A 21192-nucleotide genomic window follows, 5' to 3' on the forward strand; every position below is an offset into this window, starting at 1 on the left:
TGTGTTGTAAACAAACACTAATGGTGCAAAGGAATAACTTTAAAATGGGTAAAGTAGTAGATTATATTTATATACAGTATATATATATATTGTGTTGTAAACAAACACTAATAGTGCAAATTAATAACTGTTAAATGGGTAAAGTAGTAGATTATGTTTATATACAGTATATGCATATATATTGTGTTGTAAACAAACACTAATATATATGCAAAATTAATAACTGTTAAATGGGTAAAGTAGTAGATTATGTTTATATACAGTATATGCATATATATTGTGTTGTAAACAAACACTAATAGTGCAAATTAATAACTGTTAAATGGGTAAAGTAGTAGATTATGTTTATATACAGTATATGCATATATACTGTGTTGTAAACAAACACTAATAGTGCAAATTAATAACTGTTAAATGGGTAAAGTAGTAGATTATGTTTATATACAGTATATGCATATATATTGTGTTGTAAACAAACACTAATAGTGCAAATTAATAACTGTTAAATGGGTATAGTAGTAGATTATATTTATATACATTTATTGGGTTGTTATATACAGTATATGCATATATACTGTGTTGTAAACAAACACTAATAGTGCAAATTAATAACTGTTAAATGGGTAAAGTAGTAGATTATGTTTATATACAGTATATGCATATATATTGTGTTGTAAACAAACACTAGTAGTGCAAATTAATAACTGTTAAATGTGTAAAGTAGTAGATTATATTTATATACATTTATTGGGTGGTTATATACAGTATATGCATATATATAGTGTTGTAAACAAACACTAATAGTGCAAATTAATAACCTTAAAATGGGTATAGTAGTAGATTATGTTTATATACAGTATATGCATATATATTGTGTTGTAATCAAACACTAGTAGTGCAAATTAATAACCTTAAAATGGGTAAAGTAGTAGATTATATTTATATACAGTATATGCATATATATTGTGTTGTAAACAAACACAAATAGTGCAAATTAATAACCTTAAAATGGGTAAAGTAGTAGATTATATTTATATACATGTATTGTATGGGTATATACAGTATATGCATACATATTTTGTTGTAAACAAACACTAATAGTGCAAAGGAATAACTGTTAAATGGGTAAAGTAGTAGATTATGTTTATACACATGTATTAGGTGGTTGTATACAATATATGGATGTTAAGTGTAGATTGTAAACAAACACAAATAGTGCAAATTAATAACTGTTAAATGGGTAAAGTAGTAGATTATATTCATATAGATGTATGGGGTGGTTATATACATATTTCCATGTTCATATATTATAATATATACAGTCTGTAGGATTTATAGATGTATGATACAAGGCTTTTAATTTCATATAAACTGTGAATTTAACTGTTTATTCACAGTCAGTTGAGTGGACAATACTGTGGCTGTCAGTGTGACATTGTATCTGTTTCAGGTTGATTTTCTTTAATTCAATGATAGTATTTTATTTCCACTCTGCTGCTGAGAGGCCACTTAAAACAGCTCAAGGCTAAACTCTTATATTCTGACTCATCTCAGCTTTTTAAAATATTCTTTCTTTTATGGACAGTCTATAGCAATAGAGACTAGGGATGGGGGGAGAAATCGATTCAGTTACGAATCGCAATTCTTGTGTGTGACGATTTTTAAATCGCCACGCTGCCTCCCAAATCGATATTTTGTCTGTAGCCTACTTTTAATTATTTCATTCAAGGCGGAAAAAAACGCTTATAATCCTACAGATGGCGCAATGCAATCTATTCGTTCGTGATTTCCTTCCGGCTAGAAGCGCAGCTTCACACGTAGTAGCTAGATAGGAATACAAAGGCTGACATGTTGGACGTTAGTCCCGAGATTCATGCTGCACCTCAACAGTTTAAATCTCACGTCTGGAAGAACTTTAGCTTTCATAATTTACGAGGAAAAAATGAGTTAGACATGAGCAATGCTGTCTGCAAACTATGCCACGGAAAGATAAAGTATTGTGGTAATACGACCAACATACTTGCTCATATCACTCGACACCACCCTGAGTTATCAGACAAAACGGCGGAGGAAGCCAAACCTGCTAGCAGCAAACAACACATAGCCTACATGCAAACAACAGTGAAGCATAGCCTACTTTTTGTTTATTTCAAAGTTTATATTTTAAGTAAACTTTTATTCATTTTAATTTACATTTTATTTATTGTTTAAAAGTAGCCTAAGTGGCATACATTTGTTAATCTGTCAGTTTGTGTGCAGTTGACAGGGGCTATACAATAATAGGGCATATTGTTATTTATTTTCTCTATTGGCTGCCCTGCAGTCATTAAGTTAATGTTAAGATTTAGGAATTAAAACTTGAAATAAAACTTGGAAAGCTCTAAGTGAATTTGACTGTGTTGTATTTGAAGGTATGATTCAACTGTTTTCCATGGTCCAGTGTTTTAAAAAAAAGAACCAAAAGAAATCGTAATATCGAATCACAATACTTACAGAATCGCAATACATATCGAATCGCCAGCTAAGTATCGTGATAGCATCGTATCGGGAGGTCCCTGCTGATTCAAAGAAAGAGAAGAGGATGAAAGTTGACTTTTAATCAATACGTTGAAATGTGAAAAATGTCAAGTACAGAACCTTTAAATATTTATACGTCATTTTCACATATCCTATCAAATTGCGTATTCCGTGAATTGGTACGTGCCTTAAATGAATACTCTGATAATCAATCAGCTAACCTCCATGTGCTTTCCCATATCTACACGTACATTATGATATACAGTTGTAGACATTTTTAAATATGATATTAACTCCCAGTTTAGTGTATTTTATTCAGTTTATTTCTTTCTGAATGGATGTCATTCACTGTGTGTTGAGAGTATAGAGAACACAACATTAATATACATAAGATATGACTACGTAATATTGTTGACAAAGTATTTTTACAAGATATGATATATATTAACAATAACAACACATTTTACACAACAAAAAAGAAAGAAACTGTGATTGTGTTTGCTTCCTGTCGCGGCTGAAAACAATGAGTTCGATCCAAAAACATTGAAGTTGTTGGCTGTAAAATCAAAACAATCGGCTGAAAGACACTTTTTTCATTGTTAATAAAACAATTTTAAATATATATGACATTTTATTGTAATCAAGGTAGATATTCCACCACTTTTTTTATTCTTTTAATTACATTTTTGGGTCGTATCAGAATCTGTATAATGTCATATTTCATGGCGTGTTCTGTGTGTGTGTGTGTGCCATCTCATCGGAATAGTGTGTGTGTGTGTGTGTGTGTGTGTGTGTGTGTGTGTGTGTGTTCTCGTATAAAAGGGTCTTTCTTTCCTCTGCTGCTTTTACTGCAATTAGGATGGAATGTGACTTTCCTGCTGAGCCGTATCATGGTGACGCTCCTCAGTACTGTTAGTGTTTAGAGATGTGATCATAGAGGGTTCTCTGTTACTGAATATCTTGTTTAAGCACTTCTTCTATAAGTATGACTTGTGAGTTTATACCTGAGTGTGGTAGTTATTAACCTCTTTAAAGCATTGGTCTTTAATGGACCACTGATAGTGCCTCCTTACCTGGGGGGCAAACTAACACGTGTAATTTTATCTACTAGTTTAGTAACTCGATTAGTGGATTTAATTGATAGATCTGTAAAACTGAGTTTCTCCACAAAGAATAACACGAAAGCACGACTTTTAATCTTGTGTTTACCAGAGATGTGCTCATTAGTTTGTTGGAAATGAGTCATTTTGCAATCTTCAAATTCACAAATATTAGAAATGAGAAGAATGAAAATTGTAGAAATCACCCAAAAGTCTTTCAAAAATTGATTTGTTTTTGTTTCCAGGCACCGCCGTCCATGGTCAGCACAGAACAGAGGCAGCATGCTGAACACATATTCCTCTCCTTCAGGAAATCCAAATCCCCTTTTGCCATCTGCAAGCACATCTTAGGTAACTATTGACTTAAGGTTTTTAAGCCTGCACAGCTTAGTTTTAACCAACATGAATTCTGAATACATGAATTTATCCAAAGAAGACGAAGACCTTGTGTTTCTCTAGTTAAACATAACATCAACATGTATGTGTGCAAGTAAATGTACTGACACACAAAGACATTTTCAACCCACATTTCTTCTTTCATGTCTTTTTCCCTCCTCGTCTCCCACCTCACTCTTTTCACCCTCCTCCCCAGAGACCAGTAAGGTGGACTATGTGCTGTTCCAGGCAGCCACAGCCATCATGGAGGCCGTGGTGCGGGAGTGGGTCCTGCTGGAGAAGACCAGCATCGAGTCTCTGCGGGCGTTCCTCCTCACCTACGTCCTACAGAGACCCAAGTAAGAAAGCCCCCATTGGTTTGTGGACTGATGTTGTCGCCATGTTGTTTTTTTGCAACCGATGAACAGGAAGTGACCATATATGGACTGAGGAGGAGTGACGTAGAGACGCCGTATACGTCTCTGGTGTCGACCTGTCAATCAGTGTGTAGCCCCGCCCTAAAGCATCCCCTGCTTTATGGTCTGTTTGACTCTAAATGGAGCATCATTTACTAAATGAACATCATGCTGTATTGAAGAAGACTTGAAACTAGAGATTGAGACCATAAACTCATGTTTACAATGTTTACTGAGGGAATAAATCAAGAGAGAAGTAGAGTCATTTTCTCATAGACTTCTATACAACCAGAGGAGTCGCCCCCTGGTGGACAGGAGAGAGAATGCAGCTTTAAGACATGAAGCATTGACTTCACTTTTTGGACCTGGAGGTTGACACCTAAAAAATATCTACAAAAATGAGTCAGACAGTGGCATCAGCAGGTCCTGATACACTGAAAGTTGAAGCTGATGCTCATAATTGGCTATTTGTTCTTGTGTCTGCTGGTAAAAACAGCAAAGAAGAAGTCACGGAGTCTCTGACCTGATGCAGTGACGGGTTAACAAAACTGTTGCACAAACAAGCTCGAGGCATTTCTGTTTGTTTTTGTTTGAGTAGACGAACACAAATATGCAATAAATGTAACTTCCATGTGATACAGGCCAAAGAAAACAAGCTGCAGCTGTGATTGAACCCTCAGACACAACATTTCTCTCTCACTTTGTTTTTCGTGCTGTACTCTGTCACCCTTTTCTGTTTCTCTGGATCAGAGCCTTGTTTAAAGGGATAGTTGTGATGCTTTGAGGTGTGGTTGTACGAGGTTCTTCTCCATAGTCAGTGTTTAGAGGAACAGACAGGAGAACCAGCACGGGAGCAAAGCAACGTTCTGCTGTGGATGTATTTTAGACACCTAAAAGAATCAATATCAGTTTATATCTATTCTATATTTAGAATAAAACAATCCAAACTACCCCATAATAACCAACCACCTCCCCGTCTCCCTCTCAGTCTGCAGAAGTACGTCCGTGAGCAGATCCTGCTGGCCGTGGCGGTCATCGTGAAGAGAGGCTCTCTGGACAAAAGCATCAACTGTAAGAGCGTCTTTCTGGAGGTCGGACAGCTGATCAGCAGCGGGAACACCACAGTGGTGAGAGACACGTTCTGATGTACCAGGGGCACAATGTGATCTGTTAGATGATGCGTTACAATAAACAAATAACTGATCAATGTTCATTTATTGATCATCACATCAAAATATCCTCCTAAATGTCAAATATCCGCACTTTTATATAGATGTCTGTTAAATAAAGAGTCGAAAATTAAGGCAACTAAATCCATATATGGCTCAGAGAATTTATGGGTTCCTTACTTTTATCATTATAAATGATTCCAACATTTAATTGTTAATAGTTGTGTGATGGTGAGATTTTAAGCATCTTTGTAAACGTGATTTAGGCAGAAAATGAAACATTTAAAGGAGTAAATGCTCGTTTTTATAGCATGAGATGAACACATCATTTTATTATTTGTGACTTGAAGGAGCACATTAGTGGTTACAGACTTCCTGAATGGGATCTGACAACGATTACAGTAAACTCATTCTGAAAATGAAAAAAAAATGTAATGGCACAAAGGCTGTACTGGAAGAAAAAAAAGCTTCAGGCGTGTTCCTGTGTTCAGAAGAAAGTTTAATATCAAGTTCTCTGTTCTCTCTTTGATCAGGAACTCAAATCAGTCTAGTGTATAAAGTCTGACCTGGTGCTGTGAACTGTTGGTTCATGATGTTTGTTAAATGTTGTTCTGACTTTGTGTGAATGCTGCTCTGTTATAAAAGAAACCGGACTTCTCCTGTTGATCCAGTAGGGGGCAGCATTCTATCTGTTTTCTGAAGTGAGCCAGAACTAGAAAAGATCAACTTTGTGTGTGACAGGATGAGAGCAGATGATTTAACCAAAACCAGAGAGAAAGAAGTGATCACTGGAGCATTTTCTTACTTTCTTTTTTTACTTTTTTACTTTCTTAATTTCTTTCTTCCTTATTTACTTTTTTATTGTTTTCTTATTTGCTTTTTTCCTTCTTTTTCATTTACTTCCTTTCTTATCTTCCTATAACTCGCTTTCATTTCTTTATTTCAATTCTTTCTTTCTTTCATTTCTTTCATTATTTTTATGTACTTCCTTTTTTTCTTTACAATTTTACTCGCTTTCATTTCTATATTTCATCTTTCTTTATTAACTTCTTTCTTTCTTTCTTGTATACAATCTTTCCTTCATTGATTTATTTCTTTTATACAATCTTTCTTTCATTTCTTTCTTTCTTTTATACAATCTTTCTTTTATTTATTTATTTTATACAATCTTTTTTATTTATTTTATACAATCTTTTATTTCTTATTTACTTCTTTCAATCTTAGTTTAATTTCTTTCTTTCTTTTTTACTTCTTCTTTCTTATATACAGTCTTTCTTTCATTTCTTTCTTTCTTATTTACTTACTTACTGGCTTACTTTCTTTCTTTCTTACTCGTTCCCAAGTGAAGTTCAGGCATTCAGTGGCTCATACGAAACATAAAAAAAACACGGCTACACATCAATAGTTACTACTTACAGCCTTTAACAGTTCTGATAGTGAGTTATAAATGTAGCTACTGTTCTCTGTCTAACCCATTTCAATAAACATTTATCTTTAATCCTCTTTAGGACTAGCTCTATTCTTGTATCAACCAGTACGGAAATATATCTGTATTGTGACAGAACTGACAGAAGTCAATTTCACGGTGACGCCTGAACATAACTACCAAGTAATCCTCACAAAAGAGAAACCAAATGTTGTTGTTCCAGAGATTTCACTCCCTCCTTGTTGTTGTTCCTAGTTAGAGTTCCTCTGAGCTTTTCTCAACACCAGCCCACAACTTGTTTTAATGTTTTGCAGCTGCTCCATTTGCTTTGTGTGCTGAATGTGGAGCAATATTGTACATAAACTGCACAATCAGATATCAAGCTGCATAATTACTCTTTTTTTCTGTAAACTTATTTTTAATTTTGTATTTTTTTTTCCAGTGTGACTCACACACACAAACTCAAAACGAGGAAAGGAATCGAGGATGTACAAAAGTCTTTCTCCATGACGCCTCTTTGCTCCCTCAGTGTAACTCTTTGTGTGACCTCTGACCTCTGTGTGATCACTCGTCCCTCTCTGCTGCAGCAAACGCTGGCCTGCTCCATCCTCACCGCTCTGCTCAGCGAGTTCTCCAGCTCCAGTAAGACCAGCAGCATCGGCCTCAGCATGGAGTTTCACGGCAGCTGCAAGCGTCTGTTCCAGGTTTGCTCTTCCCCCCCCACCTCCACCTCATTTTATGTGCTCTTAATGCTTTGATTCCTCTATTAATTCACCTTCCGTCCGTCCCTCGCCTCCAGGAGGACGGCCTGCGTCAGATCTTCATGTTGACCATGGAGGTGCTGCAGGAGTTCAGCCGCAGAGATAACCTGAACGCCCAGATGTCGTCGGTCTTCCAGCGCTACCTGGCTCTGGCCAACCAGGTCCTCTGCTGGAACTTCCTGCCCCCCAATCATATCCTTTCTTTATCCGAGGCTGACGGGGAGTCTTAACACCTGGAAAGGTCAGGATGATGTATATTTAACCATTTCTAGATCTTTAGATTGAAGAATTCTGCAAAAGTATGACAAGGAAGAACAGATCAAAACCCAGTTACCGACATGAAGACACATCAGTGTAGTTTCTGCATTTCACATGTTGGAAACTTTTGTTTTCTTAGAGATATTTTACAGAGTAATTACTCCCAGTTGGGCACAGAATGAAATCTCAAAAATCAGTTAATCCCAGTGTTCTGATATTTGCAGTTTTAGCCATTGACTTTTATTTTATTAATCACTAAATCACTAAACACTAAAGCAACAAAGGCAGCCAGATTTTCAGGCCATTTCTCACTATTAACACTTTACTAACAACTTTATTTGGAAGTTGCTGAATATAAAATAATTATATTTAATCATTACATTTATGATAAAATGTAATAATTAATTTTTTTTGTGTTTTTCCACTTATTTAATATTAATTAACGTTATTTATATAGCACAATTCATGCATAAAAAGCAAACAAAGTGCTTAACATAGAAGAAAATAATCAGAACATTTATGATAAAACAATAAAAAACACAAAAAATCTGATATAATTTAAAAAGGAGAAAACTAGATAAACTTGTTGCAATGTCCTCCAAATTGTAGTTTCTTTTTGTGTTTGTCCACTTATTTGATCATATTAATTAACTTTATTTATATAGCTCAAATGAACACAAGGTGCTAAACCTAGAAGATAAGCATAACATTTATATATATATACAAAGGAAAAATCAAAGACAATTGAATTAAAACAGAAGAATAAAACAAGATAAAACAACCATCACTTGATGTGTCTAAAGATTTATTTTGAAAGTCTCATCAGATTTGTGTGCACATATATTTCTTTGTTGTGTAGATGAGTGTGCACTGTGTGTGTGTGTGTGTGTGTGTGTGTGTGTGTGTGTGTGTGTGTGTGTGTGTGTGTGTGTGTGTGTGTGTGTGTGTGTGTGTGTGTGTGTGTGTGTGTGTACAAACATGTGATACTCAGGAATGCATATCTGACCATCAGTTTCGCTTTGTACTGGGAGGCATTCATCCATATTATCTTTGCAGTTGGCCGCATTGTTGTGCGATCTTAGGCACTTAGTGTGTGTGTGTGTGTGTGTGTGTGTGTGTGTGTGTGTGTGTGTGTGTGTGTGTGTGTGTGTGTGCCTGTGTGTGTGCCTGTGTGTGTGTGCCTGGTCCAGGCTCATTACGGCCAGAATCCCGACCAGCCTGGCATCCTCTCTGGCTGTCTGAGGATCTGGAGTGGCGCTCTGCTGCCAGCCAGATCCATGTATCACTTTCAAAGAGGTGTCTGTGTGTCCATACCCCCCGCCTTGGCTTGTTCAGGCTCCCCTTGGTATGCGTGGCATGCTCGGTTCCATGTGTGTGTGTTCACAAAGATGCACTTTTAAGTCCTCTCTTTGTGTGTGTGTGTGTGTGTGTGTGTGTGTGTGTGTGTGTGTGTGTGTGTGTGTGTGTGTGTGTGTGTGTGTGTGTGTGTGTGTGTGTGTGTGTGTGTGTGTGTGAGCTGCTGCAGTCACATTTTATACGACAGTTTGATTTGGTTTCAGTGTTGGTTGTTACGCCACATGTGAGGGGTTGAAGCAGGATAATGAATATTAAATATCTATTATTCAGTTATCAGAGTCTCATTTTTCAGCATTGCGCTTGTGTTGCACGTATAATAAGGTGATACGACTATATAACTCTTTAAACATTCTCTTTTATGTATTTCAGGTTGTGTGAGTTCTTTATGGCAGTTTTAGGTGGAAGAATGTTTGCATAATGAAATGCATGTATTTATTTTAATGGATCAGCCAAAACCAGACGCTTCCACCAAAAGGTTATTTATACCTATAAATCAGAGTACGTGGATCCTTAAATTTTAAAGGCATTTAAATAATCAATCGAAAAATAAGCCTTAATTAGTATAAAAATGGCTTAAACTTGTCATTCAGAATTCTTAAAAACACTTGCCACACTTGAAAATATACTATACCACCAAATAAATACACTTCTATCTAGATATAAATATTGTGATATAAAAGGTATGATGGGCAATTTTGTCAACATTGTCCACCTCTTACTAAACATTTAATCTTTAATTTTTTAAGAATAAATGTTAGTATAATCTCCCTCACTAAATTTAGCCAAATTAACTCCTCAACAGAAATTTTTTCTTTGACTAGATTTTGCATTTATCATCCCGCACACTTTGTCATATTTAAACAGTTTGTTTGCATTTATGCTTTTCAACTGTGGTTGTCTGCAGCCTGAAGATGAATAAGTAGATTTAAATAACCGTGAATCAATGATATCTTTTATAATTCATTCATAAAAAGAGGCCTCAGGGTGCTGGATGTCTGCAGATAGCGCCGTCGTTCTCTGGCGTCGTTGGTGTTTATTGTCTCAGGCCAAAGAAACAGAACATGCATCCTCAAATCAAGTGGCATTCTCCTTGAAATTCTCCGTGCATGTGTTTGTGTAAAGCGTCTGTGCTGCTGTTGAAAAGGAGAACAGATTGATGAAGACCGCTGGGAGGCCTGAGTGAGTGTGGCCGCCTGTCTGCAAGTGTCACAACACGGCTGTGCGATGCTGTGTGAGCGTACGCCAACGCTCCCTGTATCAAGGGGGGCCTTCTTCTTAATTGCTCAGCTGACAGCCGCCACCTATCAAACGCACACACACACACACACACACACACACACACACTAACACACACACTTCTCAAAGAGGCTTTTTTTAAAAAAGAAAGGCGTTCCTCCCGAGCGGCATGCGTGTCATCTGTCCTCGCCGCCGTCTGAACCCTGGTGTCATCTGGCGGAGGCACGCTCCCCGGGCGTCGGTACGACACCGTGTCACTCCACACGGGGCTTGACTCCGCTCGGGGGTCGCGGTCAGGCCTTCAGAGCCGCGGTGGCTGCAGTCAGGTGCTGTAAATGGCTGTCGGGGATGACAGATAGATCACCCTCCAAACCCCAAGCCGGATCAGTCTGCATGTCTGGATCCTCTTTGTGCAGATGTATTTGAGGGAAATCTCTAAATTTATCTTGCATTTTGATTTCTCCCATCTGTGATGAATGTGTGGATTTGTTTGTGCAAAAGCTCATTTAAACTCCAGTTATGTCAGATTAAATCTCGGCTTTTCCCCGCCTCCTCCATAGAGGCACTATTAGAAGTTAAATACTTTGACAAGACAAGCAGATTCTTCAGTGTTTATTTTTTGCGAGAGGTAATAAAAGCAGGATTAACGTCTCCGAGCAACAATCACCTCCTCAATCAGGAGTTATTCTGGTGCTGAAGAGACGACTGTCAGCCTAACGCCGGCTCTGGATTCTCATTAGCTGTTTCGCGGGTCGATTTATAGTCGTGTGGCCCCTCAGGTTAAGGTTGGGATTTGAAGCGTGTAAACTGATGCTGGATGTTTGGCTCGGCCCTGACCTGTGTGAGGGTCTGCAGCCACTGCTGTCTAAACACACGTGGCAGTTTAAAGATGCACATTCAGCTGTTTTATATACAGGTTTTTGGGGGTTTATTTAATATATTTTATGTTTTGCAAGGACTCGCGATACTGTTTTTTCTCCCACTTTACTATTTAAACAACTAACCAGAACAAATCAGGAAATCAACATACAACTATGGTCAAATTAAAATTAAGATTTTCTTGAAATGTTGTCCCAGAATAAATAGATATATCCTTGAGAATAAATATATATAAAGAAAATAAAAGAAAAATAAATTAAACATAAAGTACAAATTTGAGGTACATGTACTTTAGTTTTTCCATTTTCTGCTACTCCACTACATCTGAAAGGAAATATTGTACTTTTTACTTCACTGCAGTTATCTGACATATAATCCAGTGTTATAGTATAGTATGTTATTATTCTAAAAAGGATCCTATTTCATAATGAGTAATTTAGTTTATTTTAATGCTAAACTGTTTGTACTTTTAGTGACTAATGCTTCTTCCATTGCTGCATAAAAGTACATGTTTATTTTCTAGTGTGTTCCTGCAGTGATTCAAATAATCTTCCATGTCTTGGACCTCTTCTGACGATGTATTTTAACTAAAATATGGAGAAGAAGGTCAAAGAGTTTGCATGAGCAGCAGTAAACACTGTTGAGCACATAAAAACAGAATGAAACTTCCAGATTTGCATTATAGATTAATATTATTCGCCATATTCTCCTCCATTATGGTCTTATTTATCTTCTTATAACTCTTAAAGCAGTTTGTTATTGAAATAAAGGAGTTGTCAGGCTGGTATTCAGTGTATAAATTGAACACGCAATAACCTCAGGTCTAAATCGACACCATCATCCACAACTTATCACTTTCTGAGCACAGCGGAGTAATTGATATATTCTTGATTTGATTCAGTAGTGTGAGGATTAATGACAACTGCTGTCTGAACAGATGGAGGCCAAACAGTAGAAGGGAATTGAAGGAGAGGGGGGGGTTGTAGCAGTGAGGAGGTATTCCTGGACTGTTATTTCACATGGCGAGGCTGCAGGGGAGACTTAAAGCAGGATATATCACTTAAACCCCACCACGCGCCATAGCATAGCGCTGCGCTCCTCGCCCGGCTGGCAGGCGGCTCGGCCCCGTCTTCCCGTGCAGCGAAGGTGGATCAGGCCGTAATGAATAAAGGATACAGGAGAAGCTCGCTAATCCGCGACCCTCGGGGCTCGAAGGTCGCTTCGGGCCTGCGAGATGTTCAGATGGCTGAGATTGTCCACTTAAAGCCGTCATGAGGATCCTATCGCAGAGATCTGTGAGGCGCTTTGTTCAGCGTCTGCAGATTGTTGATTTGAAAGAGGAGACGGGAATGTGAAGCTGGATTTGATTTGTTGCACAGCAGCTTAATGAGCTGTAAACTACACCGGGGTTGTTGTGCAATTTAGTCCCTTTATTACAAATCAAACACACTTTTCATTACATATCCATTTGCAAACCGTGCTTTTGAATATTCTTTTCTTTTAATCGTCCAAACATTTAATGGTCTTCTTTAATTATCATCAATTTAAAATGAATGACACTTTTGAAACAGAAAAGAGACGAAAAAAACATTTAGAAAGTAGCAGAAATGCAAGAAAAAGATATCTAAACACAACTACTTATAAAAAAGAAATGCGAGCCGACTGGTGACATTCACAAAAAATAAGACAGACTTGAAGTTTACTGTGATCTGGTTACAAGTTTCAAGGATATTCTAATGAAACCACACAGTCAGAAAAAGAAGAAAAACACATTTTAAAACAGTGTCTGTTGCATTTAGTTCTTTTCACTTGATGTATAGAATATAAAGCAAATTAAAGAGTTAAAACATGCAAACACAGTGTTTTTAGTCATACTTTGACTCTAGAGATGATAATGTCAGTTCATTTTGTGTCAGACTGAAATATCTCAATTACAGTCGTAATAATTCATGTTCCCCAGAGGATGAACCCTACTGACTTTGGTGCCACCATGACATGTTTAGATTTTGTCTCCATAATTATGTTATGGATTCTGATGACATTTGGTGCAGATATCCATGGTAACCAAAGGTGATCTTTGACTTTTCATTGAGCACCATCACCCGGTCAAAACTGTCGCTTATCCAGTAAAATATCTCAACATTTACTCAACGGATTTGCAAAAAAATGGAAGACTTTTCACACTGTGTATCCTTACCCCAGAGCTAACGTAGCCATGACTCAAGTCTCTTTAGTCTCGTTCACATGAAGTTTGTGACACAAATCAAAATCTGTTACAGTTTAACTCTAATTTATAGCTGCCTCTTCTGTTATCATGTGGTAACAAAACAAACAATTGACACAAAGATGACGAGATTACAAAGTTGGCTTTGACATATTTTGACGTTTGGTTTTCGTGGTCCTCATAAGTCAGAAAGGGGCTCTGCAGTCATGTGGTCCGTTCATGCTGAATTACAGCCCGTGAAGGAAAGAATTACGGCTTTTTATTGCAACTGCGCTTTGAAGTGGAGATCTGTACGCCGACGCGCACTACCTGGGCTAAGGTTCACATACAAGCAGAACCATAAATACTGGACGTCCGAGTCACTGTAAAACATGCGGGTCAGCTTTGGTCAATAGAATAAATAGAATCCGGGCAGGAAATTAAAGTTGAAAATGCTGGTTGTGTCTCTGCCAAAGTAACTGGCGGTGACTACCAGGAGCCGTCTTGTTGGCATTCGACCGGTGACTGGTGTTAATTAAGTTATTACAATGTGTGTTTATGTGCTTGTGTGCTTGCAAATTTGTCAAACCGCATGTGGGAACTAAACAAATCTCTCCACTTGTGTTTGATTTAATCTCCCGTCGAATGTGTGTCTGTCCTCTCCGTCCAGTGGAAAATTGACGTGTCACATTAGTTATTCTGGAGCCTGCTGGAAGGGTTGAGATAGTAGCAGGTGATGTCTTTTAAAAACCCACCAAACCCCACAGCCACATGTCCGAGTCACTCCGCGGACATTACTCATCCTGGAGGCATGCACACTACTCACACATCACACACATATATATCTCTTTTTTTCCGAGCAGAGTGGGGAGCATGGTTGAAGTTGTAAATTCACTTGTCAACTCAGCTAGTGGGGTTTCCCTTCAGATTTCAAGAGCTTGAACTTTAAGTGGACACCGAAAGAACCAGGGGAAGAAGTTTAAACTTTCATTTTACTTTCATAGATGTTTTATGCTATTTTGATTTATTTAAAATCCAGAAACCCACAAAACCAATATCAAAGTAAAAACAGGTGAAAGGTCATCAGTGTGTCTTTAACTCTCTCTGTGGCAACAGTAGATAACTTGTGAATTTGGTTTTAGCTCATTTCGAACAACGAAACAAGCAATGTTTAAGAAATAATCTCTCTACAAACTAACCTGAGTGGAGTATTTGACTCATTTACTAAATGAACATCATGCTGTATTGAAGAAGACTTGAAACTAGAGATTGAGACCATAAACTCATGTTTACAATGTTTACTGAGGGAATAAATCAAGAGAGAAGTAGAGTCATTTTCTCATAGACTTCTATACAACCAGAGGAGTCGCCCCCTGATGGACAGCAGAGAGAATGCAGCCTTAAGACATTTTTCAGAACCGGAGGTTAACGCCTGGGTTTTCGATTAAGTTGTGGAAGTTCTAAAGATGAAACCGATTCTCGATGTTCTTCTGGACTAATAAAACTATTCAAAAAATATTTAAAATCATGACATCGGTTCTTATATTGTGCTCTCTTCCATTGTCATGTTTCAGTCTTTGTTGTGTCTCTAACTGTCAGACCTGTTGGACGTCTCTGTCCGGCTGTGTGAAATAGTCCCCAGTAGCCGTGTAGTTATCATTCCAGAGGTCTCTTGTGAGTTTTGTCTCCGTCATACGATCTTTAAGAGGGTTTGTACAACCTCTGCCACCGAGGTGGTCCATCCCCGCGGAGACGGCCTCCCGTCTGAAGGACTCTGTCGGTCTAACTTGTTGAAGGAAAAGAGTGTCTCTCTCTGACCTCATGTAGATTTATTTAAGGGATTTGAAAAATAGGTTTTTATTATTTAACTTGGTTAATTTAGTGTAAAACACATCAAGATGAATGTCAAAGTTCAAGGGCAAATAAATCTTTTCGCAGGTGAAAGGAAGCAGAATTCCAAAAAGTGAAATATGTAAATAACTTAAAGAAAAACCAGGACATAAATAAATAGATTGAAATCCTGGTTTCTTATTTTAGTTCCTCCTCTCCTCGTTAAGGTTCAGATAGAGGTCTTCTGCCTCACCACCACTATTTTTAACAAGGCCTGAAAGCCAATCATTGGACACACACACACACACACACACACACACACACACTCACAGTCTCTCAGACAGGTGCCAACTTTTGTGCCGAAAAGCCCGTCGTGGCGTGTTGTGGTGTGAGTGTGTGTGTGTGTGTGTGAGGGGCGTGACTGAGGGCCGGTGTCGGAGGAATGCTCGACCTCGCCGGCCTCCGCTGCCGTTTGGCTTTGATCAAACATTCCTCTGGAAGTTTCCTCCGTTCTGCTGTCACCGAGCCACCGGGCAGCAAATCGGCTTTATGTGGGAGACGGAGAGAGAGAGACGAGGGTGTCATTGTTTTAACTATTTGATTTATGCTTTATTCTTTTTACAAGCTAAAGAACAAAAACATTTGCAGAGTTTAACATATCGAAACAAAACCTACACAAAGAAACCAAAGACAATATTGGTAGAAATACTTCATAGTTGTAAAAGTCAAATATCCTGGATAGGAGACAATAAAATAATCCATGTGAAACCAATTTGTTTTATTCTATTACAATTAATACTTCAAGCTATATACATATAAGCATATAAGATAGAGCTGAAATAAAATTAGAAAAGAGAACATTGTGGTTTTGATTGTTTGAGTTGCTGAAACCAAAACAAAAACTCAGCCACTGCAAACATTGCTGAAACCCACATTTATTTTTATTGTAGATTCCCAAGTCTCTAAATATACCAAACAAGTCATGTAGAGATTTAGAGACACGTACTATATATAAAATAACAATTCAAGTTATTTTGATTGTTTGTTGATTTGTCCTCCTGTCAGTTTAAAACAAAACCTATTTAGGATCTAAGACATGAAATAGTGCAGCAGCTTAAAATACAGGAATATAAAAGAATATACAAAGTTAAACATAATACTGTGATTTGATGATTGAGTAATGGTAAAATGTATAAACTGTAATGCAAACTTCGAACTGAAATTGGTAATAAAATGATACCAAATACCAATAATATTCTCCTGTTGGGGTGCAGCCATCAAACAACATTTTGAGACAATGAATCGGTTTCTTGAGTTTCACTTGATCTGGTCCGTTTGTTTCTAACTAAGTCTGACTCGGAGGATCAATACGAGGTCTCTCCACTCTTTGAAGAGAACTTTTCTTCAGGAGAAAGTGCTTTGGTTTAGGATTTATTCTCCTCTAGTCTAGACTCCTCTACTTCCCCTAGTCTTCAGAAGCTACGTAAAGTGTTGCTCGACATTTTGTTGGCAGAATTTGGAAATGCACAAACACGAACCATTGTTTGTTTTTTCTCTTTATGATGACACAAAGCTACACTTTCTTTACTTGAACACAAAAACCCTTTGACAACCCCGGCTCTCCTCTCTCCAACTCTCACTCACATTTCCACCGTTGGTCTTCCAGCAACAAGTCACATGACACAATAACAAACAAGTCACTTGACAGGATAACTAACAGAAAGGTTAAAGGTAATGATCTCAGTAGAGTTCTTTCCATAATGTAGTCAGACACTGATAATAACAATCTGAGCTGTCGTTGGTAACAACAAGGAAGTACATTGCAGCGTTCTTTCTCAATACTGGACCAGTTTTAAAAAAAAACAGTTGTCACTTTAACAAAAAACATGACAAAATAGGTGGAAATATAGCAAAGTTCCCCTTTTAAAGGGGGGAACCGAATGTTAGCAAGTTTAGAAAAAGTCAAATAAAGACAATCAAGGGGAGAGATGTTTTTTTTAATGTGAGGAGTTTTGTTAAGGTTTGCGATGGAGTATTGAAAAGAAAATAGTTTGTTCGTATTTCCCTGAAACAAAGTCAGTGAAAAGATTGCTCAGTGTTCAAGAGTACAAATATTTTTTACGGGTTTACAAATCTGCTGGCTTGTTTTGGCATAAAGCCTCTGTCGGGAGTTTGTATGAGTTGTAAGGAGGAGGAGGAAATGTTTTTTGGGGTTTTGATGATTAAGAGAGGGGTTGGAATCTGGATTGGTGTGTGAAGAGAGAGTGGGCTTCTGAGACGTAGTGTCTCGTTTGGGAGAGTGGAAGTTTAAGTGGGTTATTCCTGATGACATAAGGAAAACTCATGTTGTGGGTGTGTTTTTTAGGAGACTTGAATAAAGACGGGAAGTGTTGTGGCTGAGTGGGGAGAAAGTGTGTGTTGTGGGTTTGTGGTGAAAGTTTGTTGTGGGTGTGGAGAAAGAAAGACATTGTGTGGGTTCAGATGAAGTTTTAAATCAGATGAAAGTGGGTTCTTTTTTGGCAAGAATAAGAATATATTTTTAGACAAAAAAGGAAAGTGTGTGATGGAAGTTATTGGAGTGTTTCGGGGGTAAAACGAGAGTCTTGTTCTGGTCTTTGAGCAGTCAGGAGGAGAGAGGAGGCGATTGGCCGAGGAGTGAGAGGGGAGTGTCTGAGAGCTGCAAGGAGTCTCCAGAACGTCTTGTGGAGGAGGTGACGAAGCGTCTCCATTGGCTGCAGCCGGAGTGTGTGTGTTGGTGTGTGTGTGCGTGTGTTGGTGTGTGTGTGAGATCCTGTGAGAAAGCAGAGGGGAGAAATCTGAGCGTGCACAAGGAAAAAAGGGGAGGTGAAGAAGAGGACAAGAAGGGAAGAGGGCGAGTCAGAGGGTTAAAGAGTGGAGCAAGGAGACGAGGACAAGAAGGAGGGAGAGACGGTTTGTTTTGTGGCAGATGAAGAGCTGACGAGGGAGAAAGAGAACAAGGAGACAAAGGGAAGGAAGAAAGGAAGGAAGGGAGGGTGAGAAAATTATAACTTGTGTGGTAAAGAGTGACAGGATTAATGAGAGGGAGCAAGAAGTGAGGAGCCAAACCAAAGACACACCAAAAATACCCACCGAGAGGGAGCGTAGTGACAGGAGCCGGTGTGTTTAGTGTGTGTGCTGCTCCTCTTCTTCCTCCTCCTCTTCCTCCTCCTCTTCATCTTCATGCTGTTGTTGGCCTTAACTGACGGCGGGTCACTGGGTCGCCACTACATCGCCATGTTCGAGGCCACGCAGAACGTCACGCTCAAGCCTACGGAGAGCTGGAGGGAAGCGCTGCTGGACACCCGCGTCATGGACCTCTTCTTCACCGTGAGTATCCCGTCCGTCCGTCTGGTGTCTCTGCAGGGTATGAAAAGTTAGAATGCCATATTTCACATCTTAAAACTCTAAAGTGTGCACAGTTTTTAAAGTATACACTTGTCCTTGTCACAGGGTTTTTTTCTTGGTTTCCATTCATCGAAAACTGGCGTTACAGAAGTGGAAAAATCTTTTAAATGAACTTCATTTCACTTTGTCAATGAATCCTAATCCGTCTGTCTGTACATTCTTTTGTTTTACATCCATCCAAATGTTTCTGTCAGGGAGAACTGTGTCCTCTTGTACTCTTTCTCCTCCTCCATTCATTATCCCTTTAGACGGCGGTTTATTTATGATAAAACAAAGAGAGACAGTTTTATGTTGGACAAAGAATTTCTGCAGTTTCTTAAAAATAAAAACAACTTAATTAGCACTTTAAAAATCTGAAGTGTGCACAGTTTGAGTATGACCTTGTCCTGGTTTCAACTCTAGTACATTTGTGTCTTCCTTTCTTTTTCCTTTATAAATTGACACACGAGAAAAGGAAAAACTTTTAGATTTCCTTGTTGAAACGTGCAGATGCGCTTTATGTTTCACTTTGTCAATGAATCTCTGTTTGTCTGTACATTCTTCTGTTTTACATCCATCCATATGTTTCTGTCAGGGAGGACTCTGGCCTCTTTAAACCTTTTTCCTCTTTTATTTTTATCCGTCTAGATGGTTTATTTATGATAAAACTAAGAGAGACAGTTTTCATATTGGAGAAAGAGTCTCTGCCGGTTTTGAAGTTAAAACAACTTAATTAGCACCTTAAAATTCTTAAGTGTGCACAGTTTTTGAAAGTATGAACTTGTCCTGGTTGCAACGGTTTTACATTTGTGTCTTCTTTTCTATTTCCTTTAAATGGCGTTACGAAAAAAGGAAAAACTTTTAGATTAAATTGTCAAATCCTTCAGATGTCAGATTCTCTTGCATCTGTCTTTGTATCCTTCTGTTTTTACATCGATCCGTATCTTTCCGTCAGGGAGGTCTCCGTCCTCTTTCTCCGTCCTCTTTCTCCTCCTTCTTCTCTCTAGATGGAGGTTTATTTATGCTAAACACAGACAGACAGTTTGGTCAAAGAGATCTCACTTGACCTCGTGTTTCTTGGCGCATTGTGTGTTCACTGGTTTCGTGGGTTGTATAATTTTGCTGATGCACCATTAAGTAGATTTATGGATGCTTTGCAGTGGGGTGGTGTTATTGTGTTTCTGTCCAGAGGACCGCCCGGTGGAGTCGATGTGTATTTTGTTCGTGCAGCGTCTTTGTGTGTTTTAAGAGACGAGCCCACGCTGGCTGAGCAGACGGTGTGGGAGGAGAAGTGTGGAACAAACCGGTCAGCTCGCTTTTTCATTCAGCCTCCAACCAAAGCTTGTGGCTGCCCCATCACCAGATACTGCTCCACTACGCAGCCTGTCAGCCGCCCTGCTGCCAGATACTGCTCCGCCCCTTTAGCCTTTACCTGCCACCACCTGTTTTAACTGCTCTGACCTCCGTCTGCTACTCTGCAGCTTCACCCTGTTACTGATCCACTACACCACCTGTCAACTGTCATGTGCTGAACTGATACTGCTCCACTGACTTATTTATTTTATTTTTTAATTTATTGGTTTATTTGTTAGGGACTGTCCACAATAAAACATCACTTTTAAAGTGCCAGAGTTAGCCAAGAGGCTATTTTTCATGCCTAAAATACAGAATAATTACAAAGTTTTTCATCATTTATCCTTTCAAAGCATGCAGAAACAATAATAAAAGAAGTGAGCATTTTATTATAAGTAGAAACATCATTCAGGTACACTTATACTACACTGGCAAGTACTATGAAGACTCATAAAAGGCTCATAAAACAACACATGCAAAGCGAATAAAAAAGAATGATAATTATGTTAATAGAAACATGGAGTACAGACAAGATTATGTTGCATTGTGAGACACTAAAAACAAAAAGAGTAGAAGCATGAAAAAAAGATAAAAGCATGCAGAGTATGTAAAATATCTAAATCAATAACCCTTAACCCTTTCCACTCTGACAAGCGCCCTGAATGTAGGATAGCTTCAGGCGTCGTTGGCTAGTTGGATGATTCACCATGTTGAGAGCTTTCTGACTGTTAACGTAGTCGGAGGCATTTAGTATTTGGTCGTATGTTTGTCCGTTTATACGGGATAGTCTCATAATAATGGGAGAACCCCTTTAATGTTTAGTGTCAGAAATATACTTAAGAACATTTGTGACTTATGTTTGTTTGGGAGTCGAGAGTATTTATATAATGAAATGTATATAAAGTCTT

At 38.3% G+C, this 21192-nt stretch overlaps 1 protein-coding gene across 1 annotated transcript in view; it reads left to right on the forward strand.

Annotated features, from left to right (window-relative positions):
• The window catches only part of xpo4 (exportin 4), a 63423-nt gene that overhangs the window by 7083 nt on the left and 35148 nt on the right, over positions 1–21192 (forward strand). The window contains exons 3-8 of the mRNA XM_054614794.1: positions 3863–3968; positions 4210–4351; positions 5397–5535; positions 7591–7707; positions 7803–7955; positions 18761–18874. Coding sequence (XP_054470769.1) covers positions 3863–3968; positions 4210–4351; positions 5397–5535; positions 7591–7707; positions 7803–7955; positions 18761–18874 — 771 coding nt within the window. The remainder of the gene's footprint in view (positions 1–3862; positions 3969–4209; positions 4352–5396; positions 5536–7590; positions 7708–7802; positions 7956–18760; positions 18875–21192) is intronic.

The sequence above is a fragment of the Anoplopoma fimbria genome, chromosome 16, assembly GCF_027596085.1.
Source record: "Anoplopoma fimbria isolate UVic2021 breed Golden Eagle Sablefish chromosome 16, Afim_UVic_2022, whole genome shotgun sequence".
Taxonomy (NCBI): Eukaryota; Metazoa; Chordata; class Actinopteri; order Perciformes; family Anoplopomatidae; genus Anoplopoma; species Anoplopoma fimbria.